The sequence below is a fragment of the Pieris rapae genome, chromosome 22 (genome assembly GCF_905147795.1).
Source record: "Pieris rapae chromosome 22, ilPieRapa1.1, whole genome shotgun sequence".
Classification (NCBI taxonomy): Eukaryota; Metazoa; Arthropoda; class Insecta; order Lepidoptera; family Pieridae; genus Pieris; species Pieris rapae.
The window spans coordinates 7077367-7101456 of NC_059530.1; the positions used below are offsets into that span (position 1 = coordinate 7077367).

Here is a 24090-nt window from a genome sequence, read left to right on the forward strand (position 1 = left end):
CCGAGCCTTATCGAGATAACTTTGGTTTCATCCTGTAAGCTCGGGATTACATCATAGGACATTGTCTATTTATAAAGTTGCAACACATTAATAATCTATATGTAATAAATCTCGCCTAGATTTTATTTTAATTCTGATTTCCCTGATGGATTAAGGTAGCTTACACCCACTTTTTAATGTTTGCCATTTAATAATATAACAATTTCCATTTTTTATAGTGATAATGCTGTAGTAATGGTCTCTCAGTAACTACGATATTCATCTATAAATGATGTAAATGACCAAACAATCTTCCCTCGATCAGCTAGTCCCATTGTTAGAAGATTTGAATAACTAAAAATAATTATTCTTTAAAAATATACCTACTATTACATCCTATTTATCAGTGACATAATTATGTTACTATATTGAATTTAAAAAAGGATTACACAATGTATAACGCCACATAACACCGTTTTAACAAATGAAATGTGCCTTTTTAAAGCGTAGACAAAGATTACAGAAAGAGACAAACAAGTAGGTACTTTGGTTTAAAACTGTGCAATAACATATTTTTTATATTTATGTATGCAACGAAGTTTTAATAAATAAATTGTTAATTTTACCATCCAAATAGGTTTTTTTAAATCATTAATACAACAAACAGTCCATTATTATTTACAATTTAATCTGCTTAAATAGTAAACTGCTCAAGTTGGATTTCGTAAGTATTTTATTGATATTGTATTTAGGGATGTGCTTTATATTAGTTACAACAACAAAATATTATTATTGTTATTACGATAGAAATTGTTTATAAATATGAAATTACTCAAGTTAGGTTATAATTAACTTCATTTTCATTAATTCCTTATAAGTGTAAATGATATTTTTTAATTCATATTAATAAAGTATTAAATCTAAAGTGGCCAAGGTCACAAAACACAGAAAAGGAATTATTAACATTTGGACTTTATCGTCCTTAAGCATCTATAGAATTCGTGGTAAACATCTGGTAACCATATTGAGTGGGACAAGACAATGCGATTAGACATAATACTATTTGTAAAAATTAACATCGTCACAACGTTTTTTTCCCTTTTCCTCAAATCTACCTTATGTAAAGTTTATGTCGAACTTTTGATAAAAATAATTTTAATCATCGGAATTTTTATGTCCGAACTGTACCTATCATAGAATTGTGATTCATTCGTTATGAGATAAAGTCTTCCATGATTCTTTGGCGATGCGTAGAGAAGTGGGGTTATCTGCATCTTCTACCGCATTTACCGTGGAGAGAGCTCAGAGGAGTTTTTTAGACTTAAAAGCTTATTTTTATATCACTTAACATCAGGTGAGCCTCCTACTTGTTTACATAAAAAAGTGCGTGCGTACAAAGTACACATGTCAAGAGTGAAACTTATAAATAAATAATAATAGCCGTAAATTAATTATTACTAAGGTAAAAACCCAATAGATCATGTACCAGTAAATGATTACACCGTGTATTTGTATATCTATATTAACATTGTTTGCACACTATACGAGCTAATGATAAATTAAATAAATAAAAAATCTACGTTTGTGCAACAGAATTTCCATCTAATATGTAATCCCTTTCTCCCTTTCTCACTTTCTCTCAATCGGTCTCAATCGCTCTCTCCCTTTTCTTCGGCAAAAACGCTGCATCTTCGTGACGTTTCGTGATTTTTTCCGATCACACCGCTACAGGAACCGCACGTACGGCGTTCGTTTAAAAAACCCGAAGGCAAATTTATCCAAAAAAATTCTATGAGCAACTCGTTCCCAATTTTTTTTATTGCGTAAAATTGATTATTAAATCAATGCATTACGCTAGACTAACCTGCGTTGTACATGATGCATAGCCCTTAACAAAGTCGTTGCAGCTCGCAACATATTGTCCCAATTGCCGCCCAATTCCCCGCCCAGAGACCACACAACCCACTGTTGTTCTTCGACCTACGGAACAATTCACAAGTATTCATATAAATCTCCTCCTTTATTCTGCTGGTGAGGAAAACAGTTTGACAATTCTCAAAAAAAAAAGAAAAATCAAACACGAGAGTTTTTCCGATCATCCGAAAGCTGTGATCCATTATTTTATAAGCCATAAGACTTTTAATACATTGCAATTTTCATTATATTTATAGCAACAAGTACAATCACGACTCCATCTTGATCAGTCACTTGATTGGTTTGTGGAGGATGGATGATGTATGTTCCTCCAACCTAAAGGAAAGATTCTATAAATTTCGCTACTGGTTCTATGACAACAACAATAAAAAAATGTGTTATCTACCTTCGCAAGAATATCCTTAAAGTCCTTAACAATGGGTGTGAGCTTTTTGGCCTTATCCGTGTAATAAGTGAGAGTCAGTCTCGCACCGGCAAACCAGAGTTCAAGTTCATTAAGCGCGGTTCGTACCGCTGCTTCGCTTGAAGCGCTCGAACTAATTTTCTGCAATATTAAAAAAAAATATTTCTTTCAATGTTTAAGGCGTTGTTCATTAAGAACTAAACCGATTTCTTGGCGACTTTGGTTAATATATTATACTTGTGTAATAATATGTTGATTTATTCGGTATAAAACATTTTCTACTTTAAATAATACTTGTCATCATCAATCATGTTTTTTAGTATTTTGTTTTTTTTTCAAACTAATAAATGGGACATGCAAAATTTATCAGAGATTTATCAGAGATTAATTTTAAACCCATTTTCTACCTGATTTATGAAATTTAAAAATTCTAGAAGAAACCTGTTTTTACTCCAATACTTCTGTGCATTTATTTTCTTGTATCTTTCCAAGGAAATAAAATTATTTACAAAACGTAACCTACAAACCCAGATTAAATTATTTTCACAGCTACATCGGATATAATAATGAATTTAATTAATACGATAGTCAAACCATTAAATAGTCCAAAAACTAATAAAAGCATTCACCTGCAAAGCCCTCATTTGTTTCTTAATACTGACGGCAACCTTCAGAAAGTCATTCAGCTGCAATGTCTCCGGTTTCCTGTATTCCATCTCCAAGAGGTTGAACACTTCGCACCAATGCCTCTCTGTGAACTCTGTGCCACGGATGTACTTCAACGCTGCCGTGAGATCCTATGATGAAATGGGGAGAAATAACATTCAAATATATCTTTCACAATTTCGACTACCAGTCTTAGGGTCTGTTTCACAATGTATGGATAAAGTGCCAAATAGCTATGCAACACATAAATTATTCGAAAGATAAAAGTTCCAAATAAGAAACTTCGCATTTCATGACGTATAGCGCTATCTGACAGTCGTGAAACGCAAAAAAATGTTTATCCTACCAATTAGTAATAAATAGCTTATTTGGAACTTATCTGGACATTGTGAAACAAACCCTTAGACAGATTAACTAATACAAATCGTATATCTCAATAACAGTCAAATTTAACAGCCGGTTAAACGTCATTGTTACTGCTTAATAATGATCTAGTTAAATTTTTAACTTCTACTACTTGTATTTTTTTTTCTTAATACAAAATCAATGAAAAATATAATTAAGTTTTGGGAATAAAGGTTCTAAGCCCTTGATTTGTGGACTGGCAGTAAATGTAAAATTAGAATCATTTAATGTATCTTTTTTTGACGTTCATAAGTGTACATTATGTTACCTATATGAATAAATGATTTTCGATTGATAGATTGATTATTATTATTATTACTTATATTTACAAGAACAAACTACATGTGACCTGCACTTAAAGACATTTAACCATTATAATGATTATTAAATAAGATAAAATCCAAGACTCACAGTATACTTGTCCATCTCCTGTTGCATGTACAGAGTGACCGCTGTGTATGGCTGGAGGCGGCTTCTCCATCGACACACGAATTCCTCCAACAAATGCAACTTCTTCTGAAATACGATCCACTCTTGACCGCCGATCGCTTCATATTCTATGACAAATTACAAAAATCACTTAAATCTCATAAGTTATTGTTTATATTACTACATTTCTCTAGGTTTGGTCTTGTTTCTGAAGTATTTCCGAACCAATTCGACTTAGGGTCCTTCAAAAAAAGAGCGTACAAATTCTTAAAAGCCCGGCAACGCACTGGCGAGCCCTCTAGCATCGAGAGTGTCCATGGGCGGCAGTATCACTTAACATCATGCCCGTTTGCCCCCTATTCTATAAAAAAATTGCGTTTTGTATATTGCTCTACTTTAATGCCAGGCGCAAGATGTTATTAATGTGAATAACAATACACAAATATACACAATACACAGAATACTAAAGAAGTATTTAATAGGAATTAAGAAATAAGTTGACACACCGTCATTATATTCTTTCAGAATATTCCACGTATTGACGAAATCATTTCTAAGCAATTCCGCCTCCTTCCAGACGTCGTTTACTTCTAATTTCATATTGAACTTCTTACATTCACATCTGCAAATAAAAGGACCAGACAAGCTTATCGACTGACCGCCAACCTCCACTAATAAAGAAGTTAATGGTAGAAGAATCTTAAGTATAACATGAAAAACATGCTCATTTCCGGGGAGACCTAAAAAATATAGATTTAGTGTATTTATGTCACCATAAGTTTGATAATCTAAATTCTCGTAAAATCTATGGTTATATAATGCGTTTATTTTTACGTTTAATTATATATAAATAAGAAGAATCTACAATTCACGCTGATTCTAAACAAGGAACAAATGATGTTCAGATAGTTATTTTATTTCTTAAATGTCCAATTTTTAAATAAAAAAATGCTATGCAATTTATTTATAATTATGCAAACCGCGGTAGTCCCCAGACTGACTGTGTTAAAATATACAAAATATCAATCAACATTAAAAGACACTTACATCAACTCGTCCCGCTCTCGTACGAGTCTATCGAAGTTGTCTATGGCTTCGAAAACAGAGCGACATCTATCGAGCATATCCTCGAACCGCATTTGCCGCGTCTCCTCCAGACGGGCCTTGGCCTGTCCCCAACGAGACAGCCAGGCCTCAACACCACTCGTTATGTTGTCCCAATCGCCTGTCAAACTTGATTTTACCACCTCGGCCTGCAAAATATATTAGCTAATAAAAATCTGTCCGTCTCTGTCTATCCTTCTTATAACTTCGGAAAAAGACGTAAACATAATATAAATGAAACATAAAATGTATGTTTTATGATAGAAACGAATTGACTAAACACAGGATTGAGATAAAACGCCACAGATTAAAGCTTATTTATAGTATTTTATATATTATAGAGCATGTATTATATAGTATATATAATATATTAGAGATTATGGATACAGATAAATATTTAATGAATAATCGGATATTTTTTTGCATTTATAAAAACCACTATAGTTTTCTTATGTAACATATTATATTTTGTAATATAAATTAAAAAAGATTACAACATATCAAGTTTTCCAGCTGAGAACTATATTTCAGATTGACTCACCACTTTTAAGTCATATACATCACTAATGTTACCTGTCGTTCAAACATTAGCAGATGAGCATTCATCTGTTCCCGCATCTTGAACCACTCTTTGACCACGCCCTCAATAGAAGAGTCTCCGCCCCAAGTGCGTAACATGTGGCTCTTTCGCTTCAGCCCTTCCACCAATTTCTCCATCTACATTAAATTAAAAAACAAACAATAATTTTTTAAAAAGGTTTACTAAACCTGGAATTAGTAGGCAGTGATGCCAGCTAAAGAATAAAATAAAGTAATTAAAGTTAATTCGATGTATTGTTTTTGGTATTGAAATACAGATTTGTTATTTTTGTATTAGGTCACTTGAGTAAGTAAATATTTAGATTTACCTTTTTGTAGCTAAAACATAAAAATACGTAGCATTTTATTTTTTATTGCCTACAATTGGCTTTATCGGTGTTTTTTTTTTGTAGCAACACTTATGTAATGTCAGAACTCTACGGAATTCTACGGAATAAAAAATCGAAGTATAAATATTAATGACTACTTCCTAATCATAGGAGATGGCTTAAGTTTTTTACCAAATGTGTACCACTTGGGAACTACCATGAGAACATTTTACGTTTATGTTACTTATTGTTTTAAGTTTGGTAACCATGGTAACAGACTGTAACTATCATCGCATGTTCTACAATAAGGCGACAGAGAGAGAGAGAAATATACTTATTAAAACATTCGAAATCGTCTATTCCATTAGTAAACGAACCTCCGGCATTTTTTCACGAAGGGCCTGCTGCTTCGCACTGACATCGGCCAATTCCTTCGCATTCTTGGGCAGGTTTTTATTCTCCAATAGAACCGTTACATTCGCGATGAACGTGTCCAATATCGAGGCATCAGTATGGCAACTATTTTGGAGTGACGTCATCAGACACGCCCACAAGTTACGCGATTGCGCTTCAAACTCACGGCGTAAGGAGATCGTTCCAACGGAAATCCACTCTATTTTTTCGTCATCACTGGAAAGGTTTAATGTCTGTGAGCTTTTTGTGTGGTCTATTGTATAGTTGTAGGAGCTTTGGATACCATCGAGTAATACTAGTTTATATTGTATCTGGTTATCAACAAATAATATAATCTCTTATATATAAAATTCTTGTGTCACGGGGTTAGTAACTGAACTCCTCCGAAACGGCTCGACCGATTCTCATGAAATTTTGTGTGCGTATTGGGTAGGTCTGAGAATCGAACAACATCTATTTTTCATCCCCCTAAATGTTAAGGGTGGTCCACCCCTAAATTTTTTTATTTATTTTTTAGACAAAATTTTTCGTTTTTATTTTTTTACGATACACCATACCAAAATACATGCAACCCTAAATTTTCACCCCTCTACAATCATCCCTTATGTTTTTTTTTTGTTAATTTTTTGGCACAAAAACATGGCAAAACAACGTTTGCCGAGTCAGCTAGTTATATATAATATAATTATATATATCCAACTCACAAGCTCATCTTAGCGACTGCCTGCCCGTAGGCCTTGCAGGCTTTGAAGTTCATCTCCCAATGTTCGGGCTCCGTGAGGTCGGCACACAAGGCATCCAGGTCGGGGACACAGGCCACGCAGGCGCGGACGCTCCAGGTCTCGCAGGCGTGGCTCAGGCGCGACAGTGCCGACTCTATTTGATGGACCGCTTTGTTGCCAATCCAGCCGTGTCTGAAATATTTAACATAAATCAATCAGTGGCACTACAAGAACTGGGCCTCAGATTTTGTATTTGTTTCATGATCCATTGTCAATCTAATGGACAAACAGGTGATCAGCCTCCTGTGCCTGACACACGCTGTCGACTTTTTGGGTCTAAGGCAAGTTGACTTTTTCACGATATCTTCCTTTACTGTTCGAGCGAATGTAAAATGCGATAACCACATGTTGGAGGGAATTCATGCTCCCGCGCTGCGAGAAGAAGAACAGAGAAGAAGAAAGAATTTGCAACCGCTGACGTAAGGTCATCCTTTTTATGCTTATACTTTTGTGGTCTTCCCCCACTTAGAGGAGAGCGAACCAATTCTTAAAAGGCCGGCAACGCCCTCGTGAGCCCTCTGGCATTGAGAGAGTCTATGGGCGGCGGTGTCACTTAAGGCGAGCCTCCTACCCCTTGTTCTATTAAAAAAAACGGTCTGTGACACCAAGTGAAGAGACGGTGGACGATGAGTTTCCATATTTTTAGCCGCATTCCACTCGCTCTTTACTCTTCCTTTCTTTGTCTTCACCGCTACACCATGTTTAATTATTAAATTACATACAATCTAAAATTATATGTTGCAACTCTTACTTCTCCACTATAGACGTGAAGACAGCCTTTTCCAGCTGATTGTTGAGCAACGAGGGGAAGTGCGAAGGCAACGAGACGAGCCTTCTCAGCTGCTGGTAGAGCTGGCTTCGGACTTGCTCCAGGGGAGGCTGAACTGTCACCGCTCGACCGCTGGAATCAGAGATGCTGGAAATTGTATATTTCATATCCTGCTTTTATCAATAAACATTTGCTTAAATACATTTCACGTGAGACAAAAACAATTCACTAGTTATTTGAGATATTAATTAAGACAGAATATTTCCAAATGAAGTCACAAATTGTAAAGTCCAGAAATCAATCTATGGATAGACAGACATTCGTTTTGTTACGCTGATCAAGTTTCCTTTTGAGATGGGAGGTCTCCAGGAGGGTTTCCAGTGCGTCGCCGACTTCTATCTTATAAGTCCCTAAATAATTGAACCGACGTACCGTAGCACCAAGTCGACCCTCATGTGCGGGAAGTTGGAGTGCAGGGAGAGAAGGGCGCGTATGTACTGACACTCCATCGCTTTGTACACCTGTATCTCCCAGTGGGAGCGCCACATCTCCGTGTTCTTGTAGCCATTGCTTTCCACCTACGAACAACATTGAGTGATATGCGCCATGGCTAGTTGGAATGTGACATTTATATGGGACATGTATATGTTCTTAACGTTATGATAATAATCTGATCTATCATCCCCACATTACACGAAATTTGAGACTAAAAGTTTCAAATACTTTAAAAAAATGACAAAACCCAAATAAAGTAGTAAGACTCCAAAATATAATATAAGTCAAGAACTCAAGAACAACACGACAAACTTTTTGCACTACCCTCAACTATCACGATAATTATTATTATGTATTCCCTACTACATGGTATATAGTATGTTTGTTAATGTTTATCTAATCGCTATCTTCACCGTAACACAAACCTTCTCTATGATATCCCGAATATCGTGAAAACTCTTCTTCCATTCGCTTTGCTTGGCGAGAAGTTCTGTGTCCATCAGCTTTTCAACAAGGCCACGAATTGCCAGGTGTTGACTGGTGAGGTAAGAATTCTGGAAAAATCAATAAATATATAACTCAAATCAATACAAACTCAAGTATGTAAGATAAAAATAATTAATATTAATTCTACCGTAAGGATTGGAACTCCCAACAACCACTTTGTTAAAAAAACTTGCATACTGAATTTATTTATTAATTAAATTTTTGAAGTTAATGTACGTAAGAAGAATTATATTAGTCAAGCAAAAAAACACAGACATAAGAGCTAGAACATGTGTGAACATTCTCTATACAGCAGTAAAGATCACAGAGTTTCGGAATAAAAAGGCTGCTCACCATATATATAAAATTCTCATGTTCGTTCCTATACTCCTCCTTAAGATTTTTTATGCATATTCAGCCACTCTGAGAATCGGTTACTATCTATCTTTCAAACCCTTAGGTGATAAGGGGTGTCCACCCTCAACAATTTTATTTGTATTTTAATGACATATTTTTTTATGATACAGCATAGAAAATACATACAACCCATAATTTTAATCTACACTCTACGATCAACCCATGTTCCATGATGGTATGTACTAATAAGATAGGCTAAAATCATATTAAGGAGAAACGAAGTTCGCGGGGGCAGCTAGTAATGTTTAAAAAATAACTAAAAAGTAATAATTTAACGTTTAAGTTTGGAAATAATGAAGTCTATTATAATAATAAGAGATGATGGCCTTTTACAGTGCTTTGTTCATTGTGTGATATATTCAATACACCATCCTAGAAAATCAGTGAAAAGTTAAAGTTACCTGCGATTCTAGCTTAAGCACCATTTTCTTCAAGTTTTCAGTGTAGGCAGCGAGTGGTTCTTCATCATTCCAAAACACGGGTTTCTGGTTCTGGACCAACGCGGAGAGGTCAAGAGCCGCTTCGAGCATCATCGGTCGAGTGGACGGAATCATTCGCTCGCCCAACGTATTGTGGAAGGATGCGACCTGATATTCAATTAGTGGGCATTACGCTCATGTGTAGCCAGATGTAATTTTATTCATAAGACATATGTCTGCCATAGCTTTTGTGTAGTCACAAACGTTAATTTATTTATTTATTCCCAGCTAGGACCACAATATATAAAGTAAAAGTAAAATATATAAAGTGCGCTCTACACTCGCGGCGCGAAGGGCCGCGAAAGCCGCGAAACGCGAGTGTAGATGGTTTCGCGCGTTCGCGTTTTCGCTTCGCGCCGTTCCCCGTTCGGTGTCGGTTTTTTGTCCCGCGACAAAGGTTCGCGCTTGGTTCACAGCGCGCGAACGCGAACACAATCCACACTCGCAGTTTGTCGCAGTAGCTGAGAAGACGTCTCCACAAGTGGTTGTGCATTATTTATTGCGTACTAAGCAACGTTCTTTTTTTTAAATGAGTACTACGTGGAATAATAAACTTGAATTAAAATTTATTGAGTGTTTTCAATCCCAACCAATACTTTGGCAGTCCAAACACAAGGACCATAAAATTAAAAATAAGATCCACGATGCCAGGACGCGGATAAGTGACATTTTGGATATACCTGTGGGAGAATTACTAATGTCCAGTTATAGGACGCGATATTATCTCGTCGTCGTCGTCGATCTTCTTTGAGGCCGCGAACGAGACTGCGAAGCTTCGCGAGTGTGGATAGACACATAAAAACGCGAAGTTCACGGCGTGAATCGCGCCCGCGATTCACGGCCGCGATTCGCGGGCGAGTGTAGAGCGCACATAAGATATTGTTACGAAGACGGGTCAACTGCAATGTTTTTAGATTTTACCACTAATTAGAGAACTTTCCAGCAGGCTGAAATATGATTTATGACCGTTTCGGGAGAGGGTCATTCACATATTAGAAAATCGAAATTTACATAATGTTGCCGTGGTTTTCAGGAGGCTGAAACATTTTTTCAGTCGGTTTCAGAACACGTATAGACGAATGGTACACTTTTCAGCAGACCCGTTTTCAGGCGTTTTCAGGCCTGGTTATAGCCCTTCGATGAAGGAATATTCTAGAACGAATTTTCTAGGTGTGGGACAAGCACTGTTTGATACGCGAAAGAGAGAAAAGATAAGAACCTTCTCGAAGCTAGACCGAGAACTCTAGAACGTCGTACGACAAGCACGTAGCAGTGTGCGAAAGAGATAGCAAGTACGCGCGTTCTAGAATTAGGCGATCGCTACTCAGTAGCGCTCCCGCCTAGAAAGTTCTCGTAAACATCGGAAACATCGTTCGAGATTCTTCCCAGGGATATATAAGCGAGCCAAAACGCGACCACTGAGTTCAGTTTTGAATGCGATTCCAAGCGATAAACAGCGAAGAGAAAAAGTGCGATTAAGTGATACCAGTGATAAAGTACTGAGTGATTTAAGTGATTAGTGACAGTGTTTCATTGTGTGTGTTATTAGTGCTTTTCTGTGCGTAATTTCCAGATACTAGTGTAAACGAACTCCTCGTAGATTTTATTGAAATAAACCCTTGAATAAATCGACGGCAGTTTCTATCCGATCCCCTAGCTCGTAACAATATATATCGGTACTGTGAACTCTCTTTGCGAACGTATAAAGAATACGATTGTGTCGAAGACGGCATTCAGTAAGCGAAACGTATTTCCTACTAGTTTATAAAAATTCTTTGCTTAAAAAATTATAATAAATATGAATTTGATAACGTAATAATATATTTTAATAATGTGATAATGAAGTGATAAAATAATTTAAGAATTGACTATAATAATATAACATATTAAAATGAAAATCCCAAGAAAAATGCGAAGTATTTACCTGTTGCAAAGCCCTCGCATATCGCAAGGCAATCGTCAGCTTATCCAGGACGTTGGCAGCCGGTGGCGAAGGCAGTCCTAGAGCGCAAAGAGACCTCGCCTCCAGCTCGATGTTAACCAAGCGAGGGTTAAAGTTGACCTCCATCAACCGAGTTGCGCTCGAGAACTCCACGACCGGTTTGTCGGCTGACAGCTGGAGGGAACCATCCTTTACTTGAGCCTGGAACATGTGATAAAAATATCTGTTCGGTGATCATTTCTAATAGGCAAGTACGTGATCAACCTTCGGTGCCTGACGCTCACCGTCGCCTTTTTGGGTCTAAGTACCGTACAAGCCAGTGTTAAATACGCACACAGAATGGCCAGGGCACCACCGCAAATCAAACCTGCGACCTCAAGGATGAGAGTCCCACGCCTCTAGAGCCTAGATCATAACTTTTGCTTTCACAAATATTAGTTATGTATAAATTTGCTTTAGTATCCTTCTTATTATAATTATATTAATTTCGACCGATTATTAGCACTGACTGTACTTAGACGACTTTCGATGTAGTGAAGGCCTCCTTCAAATTCTTCTATTTGTCTCTCATCCTCACCACCATTTTCCAATCCTTCCCCGCTATTCATTTTATTCCATTTTCGCAGATATCTGGTGGGTGGCCACTCTTCCTGCAGAGCCATTCCAGGTAAGGGAATTTTTAAGCCCTCTGTCATCACAAATGCGGGCAATGTGACAGACCCATCATCATCGTAATTCAAATAACTTATGGAATAACACGATCGATTATTATCTGCGTAATTCGCTAATGTCTAGGGTTTTATGTGTATTATTTATTATGTGTTTTATATGTTGACCTTTTCCACCTTACCAGGAGCATGTGAGGGAATATTGTTTTGAAGACTGACTTTATTTAGCAGTAATAACATTTTTTTAAAATAAGAAGTTGTAGTTTGTCTAATTTTCAATTACAGTTTAATTTTTTAACTTAATAATCTAATTTTTTCTGTTTCGTATATTTTGTTTATCTATGTAATCTGTTTTAGCTTTGAATATTGTGTGAGTATTTTCTTTTAAATCGCTCAGCAATCGGTGAGTTCTCATTGAAATTAATGAAATAGTAGTAGAGTTGTCAGAAAATCAGTGTATATTATTATTGTGTCGTAATGTACTGAATACCGCTTCAATGGCAGATCCAATCCCTGTTTACTTTACTCGTCTATTTATTTCCATTCCTACAACAATATTAAATAAAAAGCATAGTATGAAATGTAATTATAGAAATACAATATTTATTTATTTAAAAAAATATATATTTTATTCCGTAATCCTACATCTATAATAAATTATAAACAAAAAATAATTATACTTAACATACAACCAAAGATGGAACGCGTAATACTTATATACGTAAGGTCCAAACATTTCTAAAAGGAAAAAACAATAAAAATAATTTAACTAAGTAATACCTAATTCCGCATTGTTGTGTGATGATGTGAAAGTGAGAGTGGGAGGGTGCTCATGATGCAGATGATTTAGGGCTATAGATGTGCAATTCACCTGTAAATCTCTACACCAGTCCTCGTGCAACTGCGTATACAGAGTCTTCAGGTCCGTCAACATCTGCGACGCCAATTGCGAGACCTCTTTACTCTTCTCGAACTCCATGAGGGAGTTATCCACGCATTCTTGTATCTCCTTTACCTAAAGTAGTAAAAACATTATAATTAGTGCACGAGCATATTTCTGGTCGCCCAATGTTTTTTATAGGGCAAACGAGACCAAGGGACGCCAAAAAGGGCAACAGCCATTTTAGTGGGTGCGTTGCCGGCTTTATCTCAGTTTAAGCAGCGCGAACCTATTTAGCATAGGATATTGAAGTATTTTGATGCATTTACTATTTTATTAGGCTCAGTACAAGTTATAGGAACGTTGGGTCATATGGAATGAAAATTATATTTTGCATTATTATACAACCAGGGACCAAAAGTTATTTTTATATTCAGTTTTATTTTTGTCTTTTTTTGGGTCTGTATTAATAAAAATAAAAATTAAATGATTATACTATATTTCTTTATAATTTCTGTAAGCAGAGTTTACCTGTTTAATAAGATTTATTATTAATATAGCAGATATATTATATACAATAGGTGCGGTCAGTTTTATCAAAGTTACGAAAAGAAGTGACTACAGAGTATACAAGCCATATTAGTGTAGTTCGCAAAAGACCCATAGACTACACAACACAGACAAAGTAGAACGCCAATTTTATTTTTAACAGTTATAAATTTAATAGGCAAGGCTTTGTACCTTTGCCTCCATCTGCTTGGCCCACTGCACCTGTTGCACAATAGCCGACATTTCGGGAGGCTGGTACATCTTCACGTCTATGTCATCCGATTCCAATTGACCACGGATGCTGTTCAACATCGCCAGAAGCGAGGCCACAAACAGTTCTAACTCATTGTTTAACGCATTCTTTATCATCGCTCTGTTGATTAACGTCTTGTAACGGGTGAACTCGTAAAGCATCTGTAACGTACTAATTTTTACCATAATGTTTCAAACCAAACAAAAAGATTTTTGGTTAAATTTGAACTTCTTGAAAAATAAATCAGTGGCGCCACAACCTTTTTTAGGTCTTGGCCTCAGGTTTCTGTATCTGTTAGATGATCAGTGTCCAGCCTGACACACGCCGTCGACTTTTAGAGTCTAAGCAAGCCGGTTTACTCACGATGTTTTCCTTTAAGTTCGAAGATATCATAAATAGACTATCTATTTGTGCACAGCCGAGAATCGAATCTACAACAACGTCAGGGACGAGAGTCGCATGCTGAAGGCACTAGGCCAACACTGTTTTGCTCCTTAAATTTTTTACTTTAGCAGAAATTTAAATCGTTTGTAAAAGCGCAATGAAAGAGGTTAACTACATATAAACAAAATAGACAGGGTTAGATATACTTCCTTTAGGAAAAAAACAAGGATGGACATAGTGGTAATGGGCGATGTTCTCAACACCTTGCGAGGAGCTGAGAAGTGGAGTAACTATGAGTTGGAATCCAAAATCGGAAGAAGGAACTGGTCAGCTCTAGTAAGAGAAGATGAAATAAAACTGGATGCAAGATTTGATCAAAATTGGGGCGAGTGAAAGCAGAATGGAAAGGCTTGGAGAAGACCATTGTCGAGATCAGCTTTTTTAATTTATTGTAAGGAAAAGGAACTTGTCCGGAATAAAGGCTATTTTTTTAATTTTATTTATTTTTTTGGTTTGTACCCACTAGGCGCACTAGGTATTTGACATAGCATAATACAAATTCAAGCTCATTAAAAACGGGCTGAAATAGACTGTAAGCTGTAAGGGTATGACGTCATACGACTTCATACCCTGAACCATCGGGTCGACCTGGGCCATCGAGCCAATCAGTTGTCGCCTTGAACTATATTTTGATTTTCACACCACAATAACCATTTTAACATGGCCATAAATTTCATAGTCATAGTGATAAAAATATTTTAAGTACACGTTTTTGTTAGTATTTGTATTATACTAACTTGTTTTGTGGATGTATTATGCAGCCTCGGTTTTAATTTCTCTGCAATTTTCGTCTCCGCAGGTCTTAGGTTTGCCGAAAATTTGGCAACAGCAGCATCCCAGGATTGTGCTGGTCCATTGCATATCCATATGTTTATGTCTGATATCCCAATAAAAACTTTATTCATGACACAGTGAATATCTGAGTGTATGAATGGGTGAGTGTGTGAATAGGTGTGTGTGCGCATATATTTGAGAATATAACGAAGAGTTGTGATAAGCGTTCGCTATGTCTGTGTTAACATATTTATTATTTTATATATTTTTATTTATAGACTTACTTTTAAAAGGTTCAAACAATTGGTCTGTATTTAATTCACTTTTCTCAGCTGTAGTCAGCAATTTACTGAGTTGATTATATGTTGATCTAATGTTATGGACCTAGAATAAAATGTCACAAATTAATATGTGTTAAAAAAACTAATGTGAAAATTTCTAATTAAAATCAGAATTTTAGTATTAGTGCTATTTGTTTTAAGTTAGATTTCTAAAACGAGAGTTTAGCCAGTCATCGAAACTTTCGAGGGTTTAATTAATTTTTATAATAATAATTTGCAAGCTTATCGTTAAAATATGATGGTGGTTCAGTCTAAACTTTGCATACACATAATGGCGTGAAAATTTATCTTAATAGGTAGAATTTTACATAAAAGGTCATATTGTTAAAGCCAACGCAGCCACGCAAGATTAAGAAACTAACTGAACTTTCATATATCAAACTGAATCTACAGGACTTTATCAGTCAACGCGATATATACTAATAACATGTACAAAGCTCATACTACCTCTCGAAGCCTATTTTGAAAGTTAACACAGAATATTGGTACATAAGTTTTTCCTTTCCAAGTGTGTAGAGCATAATTCGGCCAATATGTACCAGTTAGAGATTGGCAAGCACTGGAAAAAATAATTTGTAATAAAAGGAACCAATAATAACAGAAGTCATTTATTTGTATCATTACAATAATGGTAGTGAAACATTTTCTCTCAAAATGTTCTCTATCTCTCTAAACTATTTAATAATGTAACTAATTAACGTTTCTATTTAATTCAGACCAAACTATTGTAAAACTGACAATTATAATTTCTCCAGGATTTTACGCATTAACGCCCAAACCCAATAAGCGAACTCAATCCATTTTTGACCATCGGAGATAGACAACTTAATCCAAATATTGATGTGTGCCAATAACCAATTGACGGATTGTAATAGCCATCTGTCGATACAAGCTATCCATGGTAGGTCGGATCAGTGTATGTGGATAGACTTTTGTATGAAAATGACAGTTCAACTGTGACAATATCCTATCTTTAGATTTTAAGTAACACCCATTTTCAAAATAATTGAAATGCTATTTGATATGTTTTAAACATAGACATGTATATTTTAATAAATTGATAAGGTTTATATTGATTATCAAATTACACTCAGTACAGAGCGTAGAGATTGCATTCTATCCATCGACAAAAATGGATTGTCTTTGTAGGGTTTGGTTATTGGGATGCAGATAAGAGATCGATCGAATGTCACAGACTGAAAATATCTGAAAATAGTCTATTTCTTAACGAAGTTCGCGGGAGCAACACGTTTATACAATTTGGCCTCACCTAACCCACATTTGTACAGCATTCAAGCTTTCAGATAATAACACCAATATATGGTTATCTAGTAGACCATCGTATGCTTTCCATATATCAAGCTTAGTTACGGAGCTTTGTATCACTGTACATAGTGCGTGGCCTGAAAAAAAAACATTCTAAGCATATACAAAGTAAATAGTTATTGATACACTATCAAAACGGATAGTCACCGCGAAATATTATAATCAAAACCCTCAAAGGACATCATCATCATACCACACAAAACAAACAATGACAAAGGTGTGTGAAATATGCATCAGCAAAGAACAATATAATTATATGTCAACGAGGCAAGAAAAGGAGCTAAAGATTAATAAGGTACCCACAAAAAGTGAAAGAGGACTTATGTAGCGCGACTCGAAGCCAAACAGGCAAATGAAACTGATGTCATCGTAAGTCCTCAATCTAAATAGCTAAAGATGAGAAAGATGGCAAGCCTTGGAGGAGGCCTTTACCAGAGAGGTTTAGTATCTAGCCTTATTTTTAGTTAATTCTCTATGTACGAATAGGATAGGTACGTAAATAGAGAATTATACAATAAGTGTATAATAAAATAAATTAAAGCTTAAAATGAAATAAATAAACTAAACTTTAAACACTACTTAACTAAAACATACCAATAATATCAAAAATATGAATCATCCTCTCTTGGGTGTATACAACAGGAGAGTACCTCCATATATCATCCAAAATCCCAGCTATATTCTCAGCACAATCTCGAATTTCCTGCATATTCCCGGAATGGAGTGTTCTATTGACGGGAATATTTTTTTGTATTATTAATGCGACATAATTGCCGTAGTCTTAAAATTAATCCATATAATATGTATATTTATTTGTCTATTTCTTAACAATTAACTTAATTAATAAACACAAGACTTAATTAAGTACAATGCTAACTTTTAATATTATTATATTTTTTTCTACTACTACTATTATCATTATTACATTTTTCGCGAAAGGCGCAAACTATCCGCTATGAAACAGTCTGCTCCTCAGCAGAATGCTGAGCCAGGCCCAATTACAACCACAGCACACACGCATACATACGTAAAATGTACCTTGTTCCTTAAAAAAAATTGTTCTCTCATTCTTTTTTATTTTTTATTTGATTATTGTTATACATATTGTGTTTCTCTATGTCTATATCCGTTGGCGTGCATGTTGTTTTGTGTGTGTGTTATTCAAGTGTTGTGATAAGTAGAGACATGGTGCAGGTATTCTTTGGACTGCGAAAGACGCTTTAATCTAATGTGGACGATCCTGGACCAGTCTAAGGACTGACTGGCCAAAGCCCCCTTAGTAATGAATTATTATTGTGAGTCCGGAATAAATTCATAAACGCGTTTCAGAGTATAAAGTCATCGAAGTAACTGTAACCGTGAAATTTAAATGGCGCTTCAATAATATACATCTCTATGTTTAAATAAATACCTTATCTCCTCAGAGATGTCTTCAAAGAGAACACAAAAAGAAGATGCTGCTTCTCGTTCTTTCTTGCTTGTGTCACGTAATTCACTTATTGTCTTCCAATATTCTACTTCATCACTTACAGATAAAATAACTGAAATATATATTTATATTTATGATTTAATGGTCTAAAATTTATTACCATAGCATAGTATTGGTGCAACAAAAATGAAATAATGTTAGTAGGAGTCATAAATGTTTCAGTATTGACGCAAAACCCTCATGTACCACAGAACAATGGTAATTCTCATCAAATAGTACATGTTTTAATAAATTCAAAATATATGTATGTATATAAGAAACATCTTACCATTAATATTAGAATCTCCTTTCCCATGTGCAAGTATTCTTAAATTTGATTCCAGTTCAAATAAATTATTTTGCAACTTGTTTGAGTAAAGATCATTTCCCTAAAACATGTAATAACACTTGATGTTTTTAGCTTCTATAAAAGTATTCAGGGAAATGTGTTCCAAGTTCAGTTTCTTTGAAAATGAAACATATCAACAGAAATTAAGTCACATTTTATATGAGATTTATCAGATTAAAATGTGGAAGTGTACTTACAGTTGCAAGGAGTGGGCAATAGATTTGTCTTAAAATTTGGTACAAGGACTCCTCAGCACTAGTTGTCAATGTAATGATATTTATGTTATTTAGTGCATTTTCCTCGGTTAAATTTTGAGCAATTGTTTTGTAGAATATTATGGACTTTTTCACACCTGGTTGTATCTGATTAAAAAATTTCAAGTGTTATTTTAACATTGGATAATATCATACCAATATATTAAAATAACTTAATTTACTACCTTAGTATAAAGCACTAATGAAGTATCTTGTACACTAGTCTGAATAAGTAGAATCTGGGCATTATGAATAAACTCCATCAAGATCTCCTCACATGTTTCATCTAAGGTGAGGGTTGATTTGTAGAAACTTTCTGTGAATGGTGAAAATGAAATTAACAATTTAATACATTGCTTCGACTTTCTTACATTAACAAAAAGTAATTACCTATTGTCGTAAAAAAGAAATCCCTAATTCCATTCATGGTCGTATCCTCTAGCTTCTTTAAAACTACCTCAAGCTATAATTTATAAATATTACAATTGAGTTTCGCATAGAACATTTTGTAATATTTAAATGGTAATTTTTACTTAGTCGTTATGTTATAGCACATATTATTATTAAAATTATAATATCTGCTTAGTAACATTTTATTATTAGGTACTTTATTTTGTCGGCGTCAATACTATCTATCCTGAATTATTAGATTGGCATTATTTACGAAGCGTTACCATAGCAACGAACCAACGAGGTCATAAGTCATAATAATAGTAGTCAACCAATCGCAATGCAGAGAGGAAATACTCAATGCTGCCAGCATAAGCAATATTTTTAATGATGTACAGGGACCTAACTTTTAAACTTTAATTAATATTGTTTGATTGAAACTGTAAAATGTAAATCATTTAATTATTAGTCATTTGTTCAATCTCGTACGTTGAGTCGTAAAATTAGAATCTCTATTCCAGAGATGGTATTTTTTTAAAGGATAATGATAAGTAATTGTTAACTCGAAAATTAAGCAATATTCTTTTATTATCATTTATTTTATTCGTTTAATAGAGAATTATAAATGAGTTATGCTATATGCAAACGTTACAATTTGGAAAAAAATATTGTATTGAAATAATTGTTTTATATTCATAAGTTTTGTTTCTCTGTAATTTTTTTGTGTAGAAGTTAAGTATGGGTAGGTAATGGAAAAGCAATTTAATTATGTACTTTATTTATTTATTACTTTCTAGAGAAATTTGAAGATGTGATATGTTAGCTTTAGTCGCGGTTCCCCAAATTTCAATAAGGTAAAGGTGTGATTTTTCCAAAGAATTATAAATAAGAAGACGGACTTTACGAGGAAGGCTCCGAACTATGTGTCTAAGGGAACCTCTAGAGAAGATAATTTTGTTATTATATCTTATATCTTTAAACGAGCAATTCTTGTATATATATACATATATATTTAATTGGAATCTCGGGATCCGCTCCAACGATTTTCATGAAATTTAGTAAATGGGGGGTTTCGGGGGCGATAAATCAATCTAGCTAGGAATAAATGATAGAAAATAACAAAAAGGTGGTGTTTGAGTAGTCCCAATTTAAACTGAAAACTGAATCTTCCTGAATCTATCGGCGAATAATAATATATAAATTTTACCGAAAAATAAAATTTGTATTATGTTTCCTAAGACGTCCGAGGTCCATTATGAGAGTACACCGCTTCCGTTTCCGCCCAAATCGCTAGTTACCGACCTTTTCCCACCACGTGACACCGCCGCCAGCGCCCAGCGTTTGAAACTGGAACTAACTTTTTATCGCGCTAAAGCAAGCCGCCAGAATTCTTGTTCATTGTTTGTCTCATAATTAGAGAACCAGGAAGAGCTTGTTTGGACCTCGGACGTCTTAGGAAACATAATACAAATTTTATTTTTAGGTAAAATTTATATATTATGTGTTCCGTTTGACGTCCGAGGTCCATTATGAGAGACGTGTTTGTTATCTCCTGGTGGCTTGTAAAGTTATATAATATAACTAAAAAACGCAACAATGTGATTTGAATTATTTATTTCCGATAGAATCATGATGAAATAAACAATACAATCTAATTAAAGCCTAAGCTTTAGTACCATTTAATAAATATGGTAAATAAATTTTCATTGTTTATAATGAAGTAGAAAACCTGGCTAATTCATTAAGCGGCCGAAAATCCTACTGAGAAAGAGACTTTTCCGATCGAGTCTCAGCATTTCGACTATTATTTTCTAGATTTCGACAATAATATTTCTTATGTACTTTCTTGACGCCACATTGCCTTAGCAATAATTTAATTTATGGGAAATCTTTCTAAAAACTTTAGCGAAGCTACACCTAATCAACTACGCGGCGATGATTTGATACCCGATTCTAAAGAGTTTTCTTAACCTAGCTCCCAATAATTGCGGGGGTAGCTAGTCTTACTGTCTGGTTGTAATAAATAAATTTGTCAAGGAGCCAGTATTATTAGAGACGGTTACGAGTGTCCTAAGACAAATGACGGATTTAGATGCTTATTCGGGCAAGATAAAAACGTTGATTGTCTATACGTTTCTGTATCTGTTTTAGAACCGAAAACCAGATGCAAAGTGATGGAATTTCGGCTAGTAATAAACTGATGAAGGTTGCCACGCAAGAGTCAAATCATGAACTCTGCGCCTCGACGTCAATAAAATAATAATGGATGTGCATCCCATACTGGCAATTCCTGCGTGATTGGTTTAGCTATAAGCGATATGAGGAAAGGAAATGCTTTACTATGTACGTTTTTAATAAATTATTATTAGATGGAATCTTAACACGCTTAGAGTCTCACAAATTGACCCATATGCCAGATGATCATTTGATAAATAGTTTTGCTAAGCATCTAACTACATCAGGAGGAGCCGGGAATCGACATATTCAGTTCATATTTAGACAACAATTTACCCATTTATACCAAATAGGGGCATATGTTTTCCTTGTTGAAGTTCTTCAACACGACGAAAGAAGTTTTTGTCTCGTGTCCAGTTGTCTGTTAAAGATTCCTAATACCAAAAACGTTTCCAATTGTAATTTCTGCACTTAAGGAGGAGGTTAACTAGTTACGGTATGTATATATCAGGGTTTGGCTTAGATTCCGTACCGATAGCGAGGGTGCAAGTGTTCGGGCTATCAAATCCGGGCGCCAAAAAATGCTTCCTCCACCTGGGTGCTATTATTATGCTATTATTTCCCTTAGAGGAAAGATGAAATGGTGCAGCACTCGAGGTAGAAGCGCTGGCGGTGGAAATATCAACACTAGATCGTATCTCCAGTATTTGCTTAATGAAGGAGTCGCAAGCGTTCGAGTCTAATAGTTTAGCGACACATAACTTGCTACGACATGAACCTCTCCAGAAGCGAAAAGATCTATATGGTTCGAATATGTCCGTGGTTGCCTTTTTAAGAGATGCCCTTTGGCGCCCCTGCGATTGCGCGAGAGGTAATTGGATTCCACGTTGTACATTCCCGGCAAGTGTCGTGAGGGATAAGTACAATATTCAAACTGTACGTCAATGCCAGAAGATCTTTAGTCAATTTTAACAGCATTTGGGGACCTTGTTCCTTCTTCGTTTTTTATGTACTATACAACAGTTTTGCTGTCGCTTTGCAGGATTAACGTCGAGTTCTTTAGGGCCTCGGAGTGTGTCAAAGAGATTGCTGCTACCAGAGCGTGCATCTCCCTCAGATTACAATGCCACTCCATCTGACTGTGTCCAAGAACCTTTCAGGGGTTTGTTGTTGACCTGCACTCCCTTTTGTAGATCCGAGGCATCGGTGACAATGTAATGCAGATGCCTTGTTTTTAAGTGAATCGGGGTCTTGTGACTGAGGTTGTGCAACCACCATACCATATCTTGATTCACCCCCACTGCAAGAAGACTCGGGCAAAGAGGAGGTCTCCTTAATGAATTTCTTTGTCGCTGCAGTGTTTAACAATGCCACCTTCCCCGGTAGGTCATGAAGGTCGCAAAATTGAGATAGGTTATCCACTATACCATGTCTAGATTCACCTCCTCTGCAAAAGGACTCGGGCAAAGAGGAGATCTCCTTAAATCATTCCTGTATCGCTGTAGCGTTCGGCAATGCAACCTCCCCCGGTGGGCGATGGAGGTCGCAAAATTGGCATACCCTAAGAGGCGTTGGGCCTGCTTGAGGGTCCAATTTGCCGGCTGACAGGCGTGTTAACTGGCACTGACGAATTTTGATTACTTTCTCTGCAGGTGAGGACTTTGCATTTGATATTGTGTCCCACGTGATACCCGGAAAATCGATCGACCTCATTGGAGTGCATATCGACTTCTCTAGATTTATGGTCCAGTCCAGGTTCTTAAAGATAAAGGGCATGGCTACGAGAACCTGGGAGTTCAGACTTGTTCTATTCTGGTGGACCAGTAAGTAATCGTCCAAGAAAACGATTACTCGTAAGCCTTGACGGCGTAATAGCTCGGCTATCCAAGTTGTCGCCGACGCAAAAAAAATTTCGGAGCTATGGCCAACCCAAGAGGTAGACATGTCATTTGACGGAGCCTTCCCTCATAACTGGTACACAGAAAGAAACGATGTTCGTGGAAAATCGGTACATGGTACTGGGTTTGGCCGAGATCCTTCACCATTGCTTTATTATAGGAAATTTGGCATTTGGTGGTGATGAAACAGATGAAAAGGTTCTGGTTTCATGAAAATAAGGATTTTGGGTTGAAAATAAATCGCATTTATTTATTTATTTATTTTTTCGTTATTATAAAAGAGGAGATATGAACAACGGGGTCAGTAGGGCTGGCTCCAGTATTTATTATGGTTTAGAATCATGAAATAGATTTCCAACGACATCGAAGTTGAAACAGGTGTTTGCAACTTTTTTAGGATTTCCCGCGTTGGCAGTATTAATGGCGGTTTTCGATTGAAAGGTATTCGAGCGGAGGTAATTTTTAATTTAAATTTTTTTTTTTTACTGGAAGAGGGTTTTAATTTCGCCCAATTTTTGTGATAGTACCTTAAACAACCACCCGAAAAGCCTATCGAGTCACTTATACTTGTATTTATTTAATCTGTTATTTTTGCACCCCCCTTTTTTCTTCCTTTCGTGATCATCGAAGTTGTGACTCTTTTGTCCTTGTTTAGAGTTGTATCGGTTACAAAGAAAGGGCTTTTGACTGACTTGAGAAGTTGAAGCT

At 35.8% G+C, this 24090-nt stretch overlaps 1 protein-coding gene across 1 annotated transcript in view; it reads right to left on the reverse strand.

Moving 5' to 3' along the window:
- LOC110992836 (cytoplasmic dynein 2 heavy chain 1) overlaps positions 1-19535 on the reverse strand; it is a 66676-nt gene extending 47141 nt beyond the window's left edge. The window contains exons 1-26 of the mRNA XM_045633298.1: positions 19310-19535; positions 19105-19235; positions 18863-19027; positions 18606-18705; positions 18260-18389; positions 17443-17576; positions 16793-16925; positions 15970-16081; positions 15466-15565; positions 15145-15284; positions 13903-14124; positions 13153-13296; positions 11596-11814; positions 9594-9779; positions 8715-8843; positions 8227-8372; positions 7777-7926; positions 6948-7157; positions 6207-6459; positions 5495-5638; positions 4865-5070; positions 4324-4439; positions 3800-3945; positions 2947-3114; positions 2300-2458; positions 1844-1959 (exon numbers count right to left, since the gene is read on the reverse strand). Of these exons, the coding sequence (XP_045489254.1) occupies positions 1844-1959; positions 2300-2458; positions 2947-3114; positions 3800-3945; positions 4324-4439; positions 4865-5070; positions 5495-5638; positions 6207-6459; positions 6948-7157; positions 7777-7926; positions 8227-8372; positions 8715-8843; positions 9594-9779; positions 11596-11814; positions 13153-13296; positions 13903-14124; positions 15145-15284; positions 15466-15565; positions 15970-16081; positions 16793-16925; positions 17443-17576; positions 18260-18389; positions 18606-18705; positions 18863-19027; positions 19105-19235; positions 19310-19346 (3896 nt within the window). The 5' untranslated portion in view covers positions 19347-19535. The remainder of the gene's footprint in view (positions 1-1843; positions 1960-2299; positions 2459-2946; positions 3115-3799; positions 3946-4323; positions 4440-4864; positions 5071-5494; positions 5639-6206; positions 6460-6947; positions 7158-7776; positions 7927-8226; positions 8373-8714; positions 8844-9593; positions 9780-11595; positions 11815-13152; positions 13297-13902; positions 14125-15144; positions 15285-15465; positions 15566-15969; positions 16082-16792; positions 16926-17442; positions 17577-18259; positions 18390-18605; positions 18706-18862; positions 19028-19104; positions 19236-19309) is intronic.
- Between the last annotated feature and the right edge of the window lie 4555 nt (positions 19536-24090).